This window comes from Vanacampus margaritifer, chromosome 15, assembly GCF_051991255.1.
Source record: "Vanacampus margaritifer isolate UIUO_Vmar chromosome 15, RoL_Vmar_1.0, whole genome shotgun sequence".
In the NCBI taxonomy this organism is placed as follows: Eukaryota; Metazoa; Chordata; class Actinopteri; order Syngnathiformes; family Syngnathidae; genus Vanacampus; species Vanacampus margaritifer.
Window position 1 is genome coordinate 22283051 of NC_135446.1, and position 14357 is coordinate 22297407.

The 14357-nt window shown below is 46.8% G+C and overlaps 1 protein-coding gene across 2 annotated transcripts in view; it reads right to left on the minus strand.

The window, feature by feature from the left end:
- The window catches only part of grm8a (glutamate receptor, metabotropic 8a), a 133479-nt gene extending 120610 nt beyond the window's left edge, over nucleotides 1–12869 (minus strand). Inside the window, exons 1-2 of one of the 2 annotated variants that reach the window (XM_077543990.1) lie at nucleotides 12313–12869; nucleotides 4722–5453 (exon numbers count right to left, since the gene is read on the minus strand). In XM_077543990.1, coding sequence (XP_077400116.1) covers nucleotides 4722–5258 — 537 coding nt within the window. In that variant the 5' untranslated portion in view covers nucleotides 5259–5453; nucleotides 12313–12869. The remainder of the gene's footprint in view (nucleotides 1–4721; nucleotides 5454–12312) is intronic. The other variant, XM_077543991.1, reaches the window with a different exon arrangement.
- Between the last annotated feature and the right edge of the window lie 1488 nt (nucleotides 12870–14357).

Sequence of the window (14357 nt, forward strand, 5' to 3'; positions counted from 1 at the left end):
CAGGTGTGACACGCGTGGCGTGAAAGCGCACGCTCCATCCAGTCCCGACGTTTCCCTCGGAAGGAATCTACAAATTGTGTGTTTGGAACGAAGCCGGTCAAAGCACGTCAACGCACGCTCACGACATTGTGCACATGAACACGTGCACACTCAGCAGTTTGCCTGCGCGTCAATGGAATCATCTCCTCTTTCTCATCAGAGAACTTGATTAAACGTTCATTTAGTGTGTGTGTGTGCGTGCGCGCGAGTGCGTCACCGACCGCTAACCGCTTTTGCCGAGTTCACTGCTGCACTCCGGGTTTTGGGGACGTTTTTTACAGTGGAAAAGACGGCAAGTTTCAAACAGGCCGAACGTCGTATGGACGCTCAAGTCAGTATTCGCGCGATCGAGCGGACAAAAGCAACGTCGACCCGATTTATATGCTAGCGTCTTGCCTTGCGCGAATGAATCGTTAACAGGCAGCAAAAAAAGCTTGCGTTATTCCAGACGGACGATCGGGTGTGCGTCTCATTAGGCCGCCTTTGTTAGGGAAGGTTCGAGAGCCATGGGAGCGCGCTTGGAAGCAAACAACGAGTCCACACAAAGCGGGAGGGCTAATGAGATTTCCTACTGGCCGCTGCGTCTTCATCATCATCATCATCATCATCATCAACCGCTTTATGTACGGTGTCTTGACAAACCAATCAGGAGAATGCCAGACATCATGTGTCCCCTAATGACCTCTAACCTGTGCAATTCAACTGAAAAAATATATATATATTTTTTTAATGTGATTGCAAAAGTATGCACACCCTCCTATAATCACATTCTTAGTCAGCACACACCTGTCACCTTTCTATTCTGTTGTTTTCTCTTTGCTGTAAACTGCAGCTGGACGGAGTCCAGGAAAAAGTTCCCCACGGGGAAAATAAAAGTATATCGTATCGTATAAAGTGATTAACCCCAAATAACTTTGTGAGGTTTCTTTTTTTTTTTTTGCTTTCCAGCAAAAGGTTGAATATTATGTAGATGCTCGACTAAGTGCGATGTCTGCACAAATTGCGTGGGAATGCTGGAAGCTGAATGCTAACAGCTAAATGCATAATGAATAAAAAGAAAACTTGAACTGCAATCTGTCTAAGGTGGGATTTAATCATTTCACAGAAATTGTCATGAATTTCCTGATATGATAGATGGTATGTACTTGTATATTTGCAATGTCGGAGGTGGGATTTGAACCCGCGACCTCCTGCTTACTGGACAATGCACTTATCGCGGTATCAGAGAGCTGGCGATGATGATCGCTTGTATGTATGGAAGTGGGCGTGGCAAGCGGGACTTCCAAAAAGGTCCAGAAGGTTCAATTGTGCCAATATTGTAAGTGATGTGGAATCCGATGATGGATTTCCAAGATGGCGTGAAGTTTTAAAGCAAATTTTCTTCGTTTTTTTCCCCCATTTGAGTCACATTTGAACAGACTTCTTATGTCAATTCTAAGTATTTTGTGCACATATTTTGTATGTACTGCAGATTTCAATTCTTGATGCACAATTATTAGGTCATTGTGAAGGACTCAGATTTGAGTTTTAGCTTCTTCCTGCTCCTTTTCTGACTGCCAGTACACTTTCAGTGCAGTACAAGTTGCACATTTTTCATTTCTTTGCTTTTTGTACTGCATGTTGAAAAATCGATATGCATTTCAATCAATCAATAAGCAAAAGTTGAAAATATTTGAGTGGAAACTGTGAGCTGTGTTTTGCCATAAAGTGCAGGGAAAACAGCAATTTTTTTGTAAAAAGAAATGCAAATTATTATTTTCAGATTAAATGACAAAAAGTGTTACTAAATGTATTTTTTTTTTGAAATTTATGATTCCGACGGTCTAATAAACGTGGCTGAGTCGCCAACAATGTCAATTTGGAAGCTCAAAACGATTGGAAGTGAAAAGCAGCACATCATAAAGCGGAAATTCCTGCGACACATAAACGTTGTCGTCAAAGCAATCTCAAAGTTCCCACAACGAACGTCACGCCAAGATCGTTCCTGCAAAACGCTTACAAGACCAGGAAGCTGAAGACACATCAGCCGTCGGATGAATTCCACGGCGAGCGTCGCTCGATTCCCGGGCAGACGGCGAGGTGAGCAAAAGGCGCATTCGTGGAAGTGATCAAGGAAGACGTCCGTCGTACGTTGAGATGAGAAGCAAAGCAACACGGCGGGGGTGCGAGCGGAGAGCAGGAAAGGTCGTGGGAAAGACTTCCCACGGGTGACGGGCTCGCGCTTTGGGATGCTCGATAAACAAACGCCAACGCACAGAAGACAATGACGCCGCTCAAAAGGGGGATTGCTGAAGACGTGCTTGCAGTCCACTAATGGGCTCCATTTTGGTCAAGTCAATCATGCACATATATATATATATACACATATATATGCGCAAACGTGAAGGCGGCAAGCGGTTGGTTGGCACGCCGCGCTTTACCTGAAGCAGAAGCGGCGCCAGTTTACGTGAGCGACGAACGGACGCTTGGCGACGCCTCTCAAAACAGCTTCCAAGCCAGGGCGGGCGCGGCCGACTGTCAAGGCGGGCGTGGCCACCCGATGCCCGCCCATCGTGCCGGCCGCCGGCTCTGCTGGGAGCCGCGGCACGTACAACACACTTAACCGGCATTCCCGCAACACGGCATCATGTTGAAAATGGACACCGAGTCATTGAAAGTCCTCGACACGAGTGTCAGTGTGAATAATTGAACTCATTGAACTCTCAAGGTCAAATTGTCTGAACGTCTCCAAAACTTCTTGCAAGGCAAATAGACGTGCAAAAACATGCTTGAATATCAAACATCCACTTTAGCCATTTCAACTTGGGAAGCAAATATGCTCCCTCGTATGTACACACGCATACAGTAAAGATACGCTTCCTCATCCTTGACTTTCGATGCGCTTTGGTGACATAAACGTCGGCCCGCTTGACACGTTGGAACGCTTTTTGCAAAAGTCTCTTTTCATATGAAACAAGCTGCTGCTGTTTCCGGCGAGGATTATTGTTAAGTTGTTCAAACGTCTTGTGTCATCGCCGCCGTCTTTACGCCGCCAAGCACAAAGTGATCAGGATCATCTCCCCAAGAGGAAACAAAAAATAAATAAATCCTCGATAGCGTCCCCAGCGGCGCCAGAAATTGGAAGCTAATCCAAGTTTGACAACATTCAAGGTTGCTTGAGACGACGTCACATCTGCTTGATGAGACCGATCGACTTTGGAAAGCATGCAGATGTTGCTAGCAAGCAGACGCTATGCAAAGAGCTTGTGTTTTTTGTTTTGTTTTTTTTCAAGCTGTTGCGGTGCCGCCGTCACTCGCGCTTTGGAGACGGCGAGTCGACATCGAGATACGCCAAGTGTGTTATTGACTTGCGGATTTGGACGGCAATCTGTTGTTTGACGGGCTTTTGACGACGACTTTGAAAAGCGCTTGCACAAGAGTTCTCGCGCGCGCTCGCCTTTGTGAGCGCCTCGGCATGAGTGGGCGTCGAGCTGTGACTGCCGCCGTCAGATGAGCCCCTTTCAAATAATCCACACATGTTGGACTGCGGCGTCCCATGTCCTACGTGCATACATTTCCAGATTTCTTCCCAGGCTAAAGCCGAGCGAGAGCCGTGGAATGGTGTCGTCTATAATAGCAAGCGCCACAGGCCTCGGGTGCGAGACAATCACGGAACGACTCGGGACTCCCACGCAAACGCTGCTGCAACACAAACGCAAACGCAAACGCGTGGAGGGCTTCTCATCCTACCACGCAAACACGCACGTGCATATGCTCGCAAACAAGGACGTCAATCGTATTATGCAAATGAGCGGCTGGCGCTGCGTTTGCTTATGCTAACAGATCCTGGCTTAAAACGCGCGCGTGTTTTAATATGCTAATCTTGGTGTCAGATAGTTGCTCGCAAATGTGATATCAGGAAGAAAAATGCGTGCGGCAGCGCAAGCAAAGATGGCAGCCGCCGCTTATGGAAGTGAAATGTCACCGGCGACGCGATCGTGTCATTGTGATGAGCGTTTCTGTCGAACCTCATCCACGCCAACTCTTGCTTGACCTCCATCATTGACACCAATGAGGCAGCGCAGGCCTAGCAAAAAGCGCTCCAGAACCACAAACAAAGCAACCTCAGCTGCGATGGCGATGCGGACGTTAACCGATTATTTCGCTGACCGGTACCAGTTGAGTCAAGAGTGTCAGTAAAGTTCCAGGACTGCTATTTCTAACTACCGGCTCAAGCTTTCTCCGTCAGTGATGGCCAGAAGATACTTTGTAAAGCGGATACTTTTACTCGTGACTGCCACCCCTGGCCTTAAGTGTCACTGCAGCCTCTGTGGCAAGCGAGCGTGTGTTCCGATAAACTCTTTTGTTGACTCCGTTTTCTCGGAGTCTGAGCTGGAGTTTGAACCGTGCTGGAAGGCAGACTCTTGTTTTTGTTATCCAGTGGCCATCGCAATTGTGCCGCACGCTAACACTACTTGTCCTCTGAGAGGAGCATGACGTCAGCCCCCAGACTCCACCCCTCCCCTCCCCGCCCCGCCCCCAACAAAGTGTGGAGCCCACCCTGAAGGGAAGATACGAGCTGATAGGGTTAGGGTGGCGGCACTGCTCACATTGATCACAACGAGTTGCGAGATCAACCTGGGATTCAAACTCGCAGCCGTCAGCCCGATGAAAGCAGGTGGGGAGAATGTGGCCTTACTTACCTTAAAGAGGCGCAGGATGTTGGCCACCATGATGGACACGGAGCTGGCGGCGGCTCCGATCACGCCCACGATTTTATCCGGCTTGGTGAAGATGGGCGGGTCCCCGTTGGCGCAGCGCACATCCGAAGCGTCCCGCTCGATGAGGGCCTGCACGAAGGTCAGCGACTGCTCCAGGGCGTACGTGTCCCTGGAGCAGGTATCCAAGATGCGAGCGCCCAGCGTGATGTTGGGCAGCAGCTCGGGGTCTTTGTTGATCAGGTCGATGGCGAACATCATGGCCTCCAGCCGGTGGATGCCCTTCTCCTTCTTCAGGTCCCCGCAGGGCGTCCCGCGCTCGCCCCGCGAGTGCACCGGGAACAAACCGCCCAGGATGACGTCGCCGTCCAGCCGGATGGAGTGGGCGTACTCCGGCGCCGCCTGGGGGTCGACGGGCGGTCGATGGGGCCGGGCGAGGGGGAGGAGCCACGCGGACGAGACGGCCAGCAAGAGGAGGAGCGCGCGGTTGGACCGGGGCCGAGGGTTCCAATCAGGCTCCATGACTCTCGGAAGGCTTAAGTACTCCAAATGCAAGACGGCGTCTACTGCTTGCCAAGGGAGGGGGGGAGGAGCCAAGGCTTGAAGCTAGCTGAGCCCCATGAGTGAGTCATATTCCAAATGGTGGTTCCACGCTTGACCTTTTCTATTTTGTATTTCTTTCGGGAGACCGTCCACTGCTCACATGTTCAGTCGAGCCTGGCGGGAGACACAGAACAACAACGAGAGAGTCTTAATGCAACTCGGGCAACAATTGTAGTGGGAGGGGGATGGAGCCCTGATGCAAAGCGCAACATTCCGGGAGTAATTCACGCCTCCCGAAAAGTTGCCCATACAAAGTATTCATTGACGGGATCGCCAGTCGGCGCCTCGTGGTGGCTCAAATTTCCCGCCGACTCAGCTGTGTTTCTATAAGGGGTAATCACATGACGTCACGACCCCCACCTTTCCACCCGCGCAAGCAAATGCTTACTACGACTTACTTTCATTCATTCCTTTGTTCATTTATTCCGGATTTTCACAAACCGCCGCGTGCCGGCCAAGGGTGCAACATCGGGCGAACAAACGTGTGAAATGAAACTACTTGTAGATCGTATTCACATGCCGTCATTTGTGTGCCGGTCCACGGAATCCAGTCGAATGGGAACCGCAAAGAAATGTCCGGAATTACAAAGAGACATCAAAAGGATTTCCTCGGACCCGTGAACGGCACACAATGCGGGGCGCAGGACGTCATGCGAATACAATCTGTAGATGCCAGAAGAAAAAAAAACCTGACTGCTCAAGTCACTTCTTCATCGTTTCTTGGCTCCAAGATAGCGAATGATGGCGCCAAAGTGCTACTTTGGCCTGAGGCTTCAAAACCGACAATTTAGACACGATTGAAAAAAATGGTAATAATAGCGTAAATCCAGATGGGATGATGTGAAAAAAATATGTCAGAATAAATGTGAATGTGTGGCTTTTGGAGCGCAGCATTGAGGTCATGTGACCACCGGTCTGCCAAAAGGGATGCGCGGTCCAAAACGCGCGCACGTAAAGTGCTCGAAGGCCCGACAAAGGTTCACCGGAGCGCATGAAGACACGCCGCCGCCGGCGAAAATTGCCCCTTTCCAAAAAGTGCCTCTGCCGTTCCATAATTAAGAAGGGCCAAAAAGTCGCGCGCTTGTGAGGTTGCGGATTACACCAGATGCTGCTGCACCTGCTCAATGCAAAACATCGGATTTCGTGTTTCCATTGGCAGCCACGGCGCTCGCACCTCCGTCCCTGCGAGGAAGTCATCATACCTGGCGTCACGCGGCCGCGGCTGGCGCTGGAAATTGCTTGTGACAAAGCGGCTGGCTCCGACATGACACGAGTGCTAATATGCTTTCATGAGCCCGGCCGGGCCCGCGGGACTTATTCGCTTCTTCCTCCTTCTTTTTTTTTCTGATCCGCAGTCGCGGATTTTATTTATTGCAGACACGGTTTAAAGGTGGGCCGCCATTGATGTTTCAAGTGTTTAATTCACTAGGTTAAAACACAGCCGTGGATTCTATTTGGGGAAATTGAGTCGTGTTCCGCCCGCTACATGACGGCTATTGGTTCAAATGTCCTTTATGCGTCGGGTTCCTGCACATCTTCGGATAAACGTTTCGCTACACCACCTGAATTCAATTACCCAAAAGGCCACTTGCTTTGTTGTGACATCATTTCATCATATTCAGGCCGCATTCTTTATTGCATTTGTCCCCTTTAGCTCATTAGTGACATGCTGAGCTTTTACGGGCGCTGGAGAACGCACAAATTAGCCAACTAATTAGCTTTGTAGCTGCCGCACAAACAGCCAAATGGAAAAAAAAGTCTTCCTGGAAAAAGACATAGCTTTGCCTGTTTTGCCTTTGCTGCCCACAGAGAGTGAATGAAAGAAAAACGATTGTCGGATCGCCACTCACAGCCCCGCACGCTGCCAATGCTAAGCTAATTAGCCGCTTCATTAGAAATGCAGCGCCGGCGTCGGAGCCAAAGAAAGTGAACGGATGTGCCGTTTTCTCAGCCCAAAGTAGCGTTCATGCGAAATGGACAAGGAGAAAGGCTGGCAGATCCAACGAGGTCGTGTCCTTGCTGATAACAGAACAAAACCCTGAAGCGGGATCCACACACACACAAATGAGGCTGGAGGCAAAACGTTTGCAATTCACTCGAGCTGCCACCAGATGGCAGCGTCAAAAAGCAAGGCTAATATTTGTCAGGGCTTCGGACGCACATTGTTACAAGAATACCAACAACTGATTCGCGCATCATCGCCAACAGCTGGACTGGAGCGTGGAGCAGAAGTTGATCAGCAATAGATCATGCTTCAGTATTTGCCATCTTTCATTTTTTACAAATAATTGGCAAATTTACTGGTGGAAAATGTCAAAATTGTAGCGGCAAGATGGAATCGTTCAGTCTGGAAGTCGGTTTTCAGACTAGGCCACGGCAACGGCTTTCAGCTGAGCACAAAAGCAGCTCGAGGTTTTGAGAGAAAAAATGTAGCCAACGTTTTACCATCGAAACGGGCATTTAGCGCTTCTCCCAGTCGGTCGCTGGCATTTTTGCTCGATGGTAGTGACAGAAAATAAAGTGAAAAGCAGAGATGGCAAATCCAAGTCCAGAAAGTGAAAACCCTGCCACAGTTTGCTTGCTAGCTAGCGAGCTCCATAGCAAGCAAACTGTGGCAGGGTTTTCACTTTCTGGACCTGGATTTGGATTTAAAAGCATTGACTTCACTTCTGTTAGCATTTTACGTTAGCATCTTATTCCATTTGTGTGATTATTATTATTCCAAAGAACGTGTCACAGCAAATCAACCAATTGGATTGCACGGTTGGTTTTGAAGCGGGTCCAACGACGGTCAACGCTAGCCTGGCCAGGCTAACGATTCATCGCTGACATCGATTGAACAAAGACAACTTTTCATGCTCATATTGCTTTGGTGCCATCTTGGTGTAGAGGAAACATTTGAAGTGAGTTGAGACGTTTCATTTAGACAAAAGTAGTCCTTTGCAACCATCTGGTGGCATCTATAGAAAATGAGAAACCTTTTTAGGGAGATGGTTAAATACTCCACAGATTTTGTTGGGGTTCCCAGGACATTTTATACTTTAGTACTTTATTAGATTCAAATCGATTCAAATTGTAACATACATAATCAGAATTAAGCAAATCCAGTAGGAAGACTTATCGAGTCCTTCCCCGCTACAATAGAAAAGTTAGACATAAGCAACATAAATATGTCAACACAACATTGAGTGGATAATTAGGCCAATAATCGCACCTGATGCGGTTTCATGAAAAAAACGCTGCTTGTGAATCCCGGATGTGACGGCGACTGAGATTCTTGCTTTGGCGAAGGACACGACTTTGCCATGACGCGTTGCGGCCAATCCGAGGCGTGACTTGGCAACTGTGGCCCGTTTCATGTGGGGGGGGGCCCCAGTAGGTTTGCCACTCCAGTCGCAGCACGAATATCTCCCTCTCGTTGTCTAATTCAATTGCGTCCCAATTAATTCATCACTTCCTGGCCTGGAAATGGAAGGAGGTCACGGCGGCGCACACGCGAGGCAAGCGAAGCGGCCCGCCGTGATTAGGAAGCCGGCGTGATGTCGTTTGTCGGGATGTGCTAGCGCAGTTAGCCCAAGCGCCATTTTGGTTATTGACTTGTCAGCTGAAACCCAAAACTACATGCCGAGTATGCGGACTTGGACTTTTTTGGCGTTTCTGCATTTTCATGATTGAAGGCAAATCTTCTGGCATGACGGCCGGCGTCTTTCAAGGATGTTGATTCCAAACAACACATCCTTTTTTTCTTTTTCTTTTTTTCTTTCTTTGTGTGACTAATGACTATAAAAAAATAAACCTGACTTGACTTTTCTCGGATAAAAAAGAGAAAATGAATTTATGGAGATCAGTTGTATACTTTTTTTTTGTAACCAACGGATTTGGATACAATTTGATGCGTAGCTTTGCAATAAGCCAAGTTAAGACGGGCGAGCATTTGATTGCTGAGCTCTCATAATAGTGACCCAAATTATGAAAGTGACTTTTGAGCATTTGTTTTTCTTCAGAAAAACAAACAAAATGACTCATGTGGAGGTTAGACAAGCTTTTTATCAATAAATTGATGATGAAAGTTGCTGCATCGATTCCAAATAACCCAAGCAAGGATTGGCTACCGACAACCCGCATTCAAAATTAAAATTAGGGATGTTTGATACCTCATTTTTGACCAATACAAGTACTCAACTCAAGTATTCACTGATACCATGTACCAATACCAGTAGTATTATTGATACATAAAATCCCCCCCGCCCCCAAAAAAAAACAACAATAACAACAAATGAAAGAAAGTCCTAGATAGCAATATTGTATTTTTCCTCGCAATTGCGTAAACTGCCAGCCATTTTCACTGAAGCAACCCCCTTTGCTCCCGGCTGTGTTTGATCTCTTATACTCTATAGACACCTGCTGGCCGTTTTTTGTAATAACTACCATTGCTTTAAGCCACCTCTTCGTGTCAGAAGCTGCATCAAAGCCTTCTGTTTGCTCTTGCATTTAAAAACAACAACAACGTATAAACACGTCTTTGGGAGCATGGCAATATTTAAAATAGAAGGTTTTTATACATTTTTGGGGAGCAAATGGTTGGCATTTTCTATTGTTCTCCTTTCTCGTCCATCCCTAATAAAAAGCATCTACATTTTTCGTCCGTTGTGAATTTGAACTCCAAAAGGATTTGGATGACGATTGTTGTGTGAAAATCTCACGGACGGATGGACTTGACTTTTCATCAGTGATTTGTGGTGCCTTGCTGATGGGAGTTGCTTCCCTTGTTTGTACTCTCTTCTCTCCTTAAACCTCAAATGCTCCCTCGAGTCCATTTCAATTTGTTTCTAGATGTAGATTTGCCGAAAGGTGTTTTCCTTTGGAGGTTTAAAAAAAAAAAAAGAAGAAGAAAAGAGGGAGAAAAAACCAAAGCGTTGCTCTTGATGTGACTGGCAGCGGTGAGTTTGGCTGACTCGTACCTTGTCCCCTTCGATTCCCGCCGCGGTCTCCTCGAACCCACCCGACCCCCTCGCCTCCCTCGTCTTATTTACAGCCTCAATTCCGTCACTCTTGTGCAGGCCGACACTCATCCTGGAGGGGGGAGATGGCTGGCCCTCCCCCTGCTGGCTCCCCAGTGAAATGCGGACCTCCACCAAGGCAGACGAATGGACTGGCACCAACAAGCTTTTGTTTTCCTTTTGCGGCATCGCAATACAAGCAACCCTTTCCTCGTTTAAAAGTACATTTCCAACTATTGTTCATAATCACCCTAACTTGATGCAAATCCTTCCTAGCTCCACAAATATCAACAATTTTTTTTTTTTAAATTATTCCATTTACATTCATATTTATTTTAGTCTTTCCTCACATGCATCAACTCATTCAAACCCAAAAACGTATTTATACGTTATACATAATAAAAAATATTCATGTTTTTAAGCATTTATATATTTTTTTATGCAAGAGCATACAGGTGGCTTAAAGCAATGGTAGTTGTTACAAAAAACGGCCAACAGGTGGCAGCAGAGTATAAGAGATCAGCTGGGGTCATGTTGCATAAAAGCTCTTTTTGCCAGTGTTTTCACCAGGAATGTGAAATATTGACAAAACTTCGCTATATTCTAATGCTAATTGCTGCAAAACGAACTCAAATCTTTTTTTTTGGTACGTTCCATATTTTAGCAATAGAAGAGAATATTCTGTGGGCCTTGCAAAATCAGTCCAAATCCAGTCAAACAGCCAGGAGCGAAGGGAGTTGCTTCAGTGGAAATGGCTTCGAGGGAATGAGTTAAAAACACATTAAAATGATGAATCTACCGTGACGGTTTGGATTGCCTCCCTCACCCAATCTAACGCAATGGACTAGTCCATCTTATTCCACATGTGCAGAACTGAGTCAGGTAGCAAAACTTGTTGCCGCATTGTGAGGCAAATAAAGCAAAGAAGGCAAAGATCGGTTTGATCAACAGGTTTCAACCTTATTTATGGTGACACTTGGGCCCAAACCCAATACCGCCCCTTACCGCTCATCTCGTCCCTCCCCCTTTCCAATGCGCGTTGACGCGGACAAAGGAGTTTGTTTCCCAATTGTCGGCAAAATGACGGCGGAGGTTTAAAGACGAGGGTAGATCCCGACCTCCCTCGCTTCTCCCTTACTATAGTCACGCCCCCTCGCCAACACGGCACCGGGAAATACCCAAAGGCAGGAGTCACGTAAATGTTACAGCTAACCCTTTTGCACAAGCTATGAATGATAAGTTGACATTAAAACGTATTAAAAATCGGTGTACGTTGTTGTTCTCTGAACATTTTGCATAAGATTTGTTTTAAAATAAATGAAACCTTTAAATAAATGTTTTGGGGGTTTATGACTACTTTGATTAAAATCGTAATCATCCAGAACGACTGAAATTTTTATTATTTTTTGCTACTCGCTATTGGAAATCTTTTCCCTTTTTTTTCACGCTGATCGGCGATTGTGATCGGGTCCATAAATCCTGATCATGTAAAGTGACAATGAACTTTTGCATAAGAGCCACAAGCAGACATTCCTGCCAGCAATTGCAGCACTGTTGTCAGCTGAAGAGGACGCAGTACAGGTGAGTCACACAAGTGGCGCTTTCCATCACAAGCATGAATGTTGATTGAGCTTTTACATGATTCACTTGTTTATTTACGTCGCACCTTATAGTACCCCCCCCCTCCCCCACCCCCACAAAAAAACAACTACAAGTTACCAGCATCCATCCTTATCATGGAGGAGTAATATGATGAAAAATGGAAACTCCTCGCCCACAAGCTGATTATGCGGCTCATATCGGTTCCCATACGGCTCTGCTTGCAGTCTCATTGAATATGAGACGCACAACACTGCAATATTCCTTTGAGGGGAGGCTTTATGGGGGGGCTTCTGTTACCCACGCAATACGCAAGGGATGGAAAATGTCACTGCATGGCGGAATGTGAAGAGGAGAGAAAGAAAAAAAAATACCTTCAAGTCTTCGGAGAGTGCACGGAAGATGAACGTCTTCTCCCGCGCGGGGGTCCTTGCGCCGCCAAAAAGAAATAAAGAAAGGAAAAGAAAAAAGACACACAAAGATAGCAGTCCTCCTTTAGTGTGATATCCTCCTCCGCGACAATTTGTAAAAAGGGAGGGAAAAAGCCCTCAAGTGAAGACGCCGAAGTGGGCAAAATGTTGGCGGAAGTGCTCCTGCCTTGTGTTTACAGGTGCATTTTCGACCAAACAGCGCCGCGTCCGCGGGACGACAGTGTGCAGCTGCCTCAATCAAGCGCACCCCCAAAACACGCGCGCGCGCGCGGCCGCGGGAAGGTAGAGGGAGAGCGTGCGCGCGACACGCACAGACAGAGAGAGCGTACGTACGTCACGACGCGTCACAGCTGGGCTCCTAATTGCGGCGCACGAACGTCAATCAAGTTTAGTGCAAAGCGATATCGATCCGGATTGATTGGTTAGACAGTAAAAGGGAGAGTTTATCAAAATTTTACACGTCAGTCGTCTCGTCAGGTTCGCTCAATTGATTGCCTCAACTTGTGTCCATTTTTCGACCACGCCCATTGATTACCATTGGCCCCGCCCATCGCGAGAAACACAGGCGTCTTAAAATCCTGTGGCGGGACTGGAATTAAAATAAATGGAGCGCATCCCATTTGCGCTGTAATAACAATTTGATCAGCCGCGAGGAACGCCATTGGAGCTTCCCCACATGGGTTCGCTCGTGTGTTGATTGGAGGGCGGGGGTGGGGGGTGGGGGTGCAACATGTCGAATTTGAGATTTGGCCGCAGCGCCATTTGGAGGAAGAGACATGGAGCAATTGCGCCATCTTCAGGCCACATGGCATCATTGCACCAAGTTCTGTCACTTTTGGAAAGATAAGCATAAACGCAGCGGTTAAAGCGGAACTAAAGCAGCTGACTTTTTCTTACTCTACTTTTTCACTAAAGTAGTGATTTGAGTGCAAATATTCGAGCCAGCTTTTACTGGACGTGGTTTGTACAGGTCCAAATGAACTTGAGTTTAGTTTTTGCTCTACTTTGGCTCTGTTTTTCTGCACTTTGATTTCAAAGTCTTTATGCTGAACGCGTTGGGATGAGGACTTTGTATTAAATCTGTGCCACTAATGGACTTTTTTTTTGTTTTTTTGGGGGTGGGGGGTTCCAATAACACAGGGACCAACGGTGGAGTAATGGCAAAAGAGTGTAAACAAAAATGTTGACATTGACATACATGTTGGGAAAGCAAGTATTCTTGTTTATATGATGCGGTTACATGCTTATTTTTACTTCTTAGTTAAAGAGTAATAGCAAACTTTGTAAAAAAAAATTGTAAATAAAAACTGCAAACATAATATGAACAAATGTGTTGAGTTGAATAAAGGATTATGCCAATGTACATTCCATCACCGCATTCAAAGTGAATTTTGTAGGCAAGTCGTCAATTGACCCATTTGAAGTGAATGCTAATTGCTAAAAATGTGTTGTTTTTACAGTGTATACAAATAGATTTTTTGACATTTATTTACATTCATTTATCTTCTTCCTATCCGTATTTCTGCATAACAAATGAAAAGGAAAAAAAGACAAATGAAAAACCACAATGAAGTTAAAGGTGCTGTCCGACCGTTGCTGTTTGTAAACACAACATTCAAAAGTGAAACTGAAGGAAGCCGAGGACAACAGCCAACCAGGAACGAGCGTGAAAAAGGCCCACCAATCAGGAGCAGGAATTCGCACATCCAAATTTGCATATGTAGACAAGACACGGGACTCAAAACGAGAAGAATGACGGCGTCCTCAATTCCCTGCTGGTTGGTGGTGGAGGACGTGTCGTTGTCCGGGTCTTTGCCAGGTGGGACGTCACGTCAGGGTTAGCGGTCGCTAGTGCTTGAAGTCGCCGGGCCGAGACGAGCAGCAACGCAAGACGTCTTCCACAGCAGCGCCGCCTTTTTCAGCCTCAAGCTCATGTTGGAAAGAGCCTCCACAATCCCACACAGGTGACTTGAGCCCAAGCCATCCGG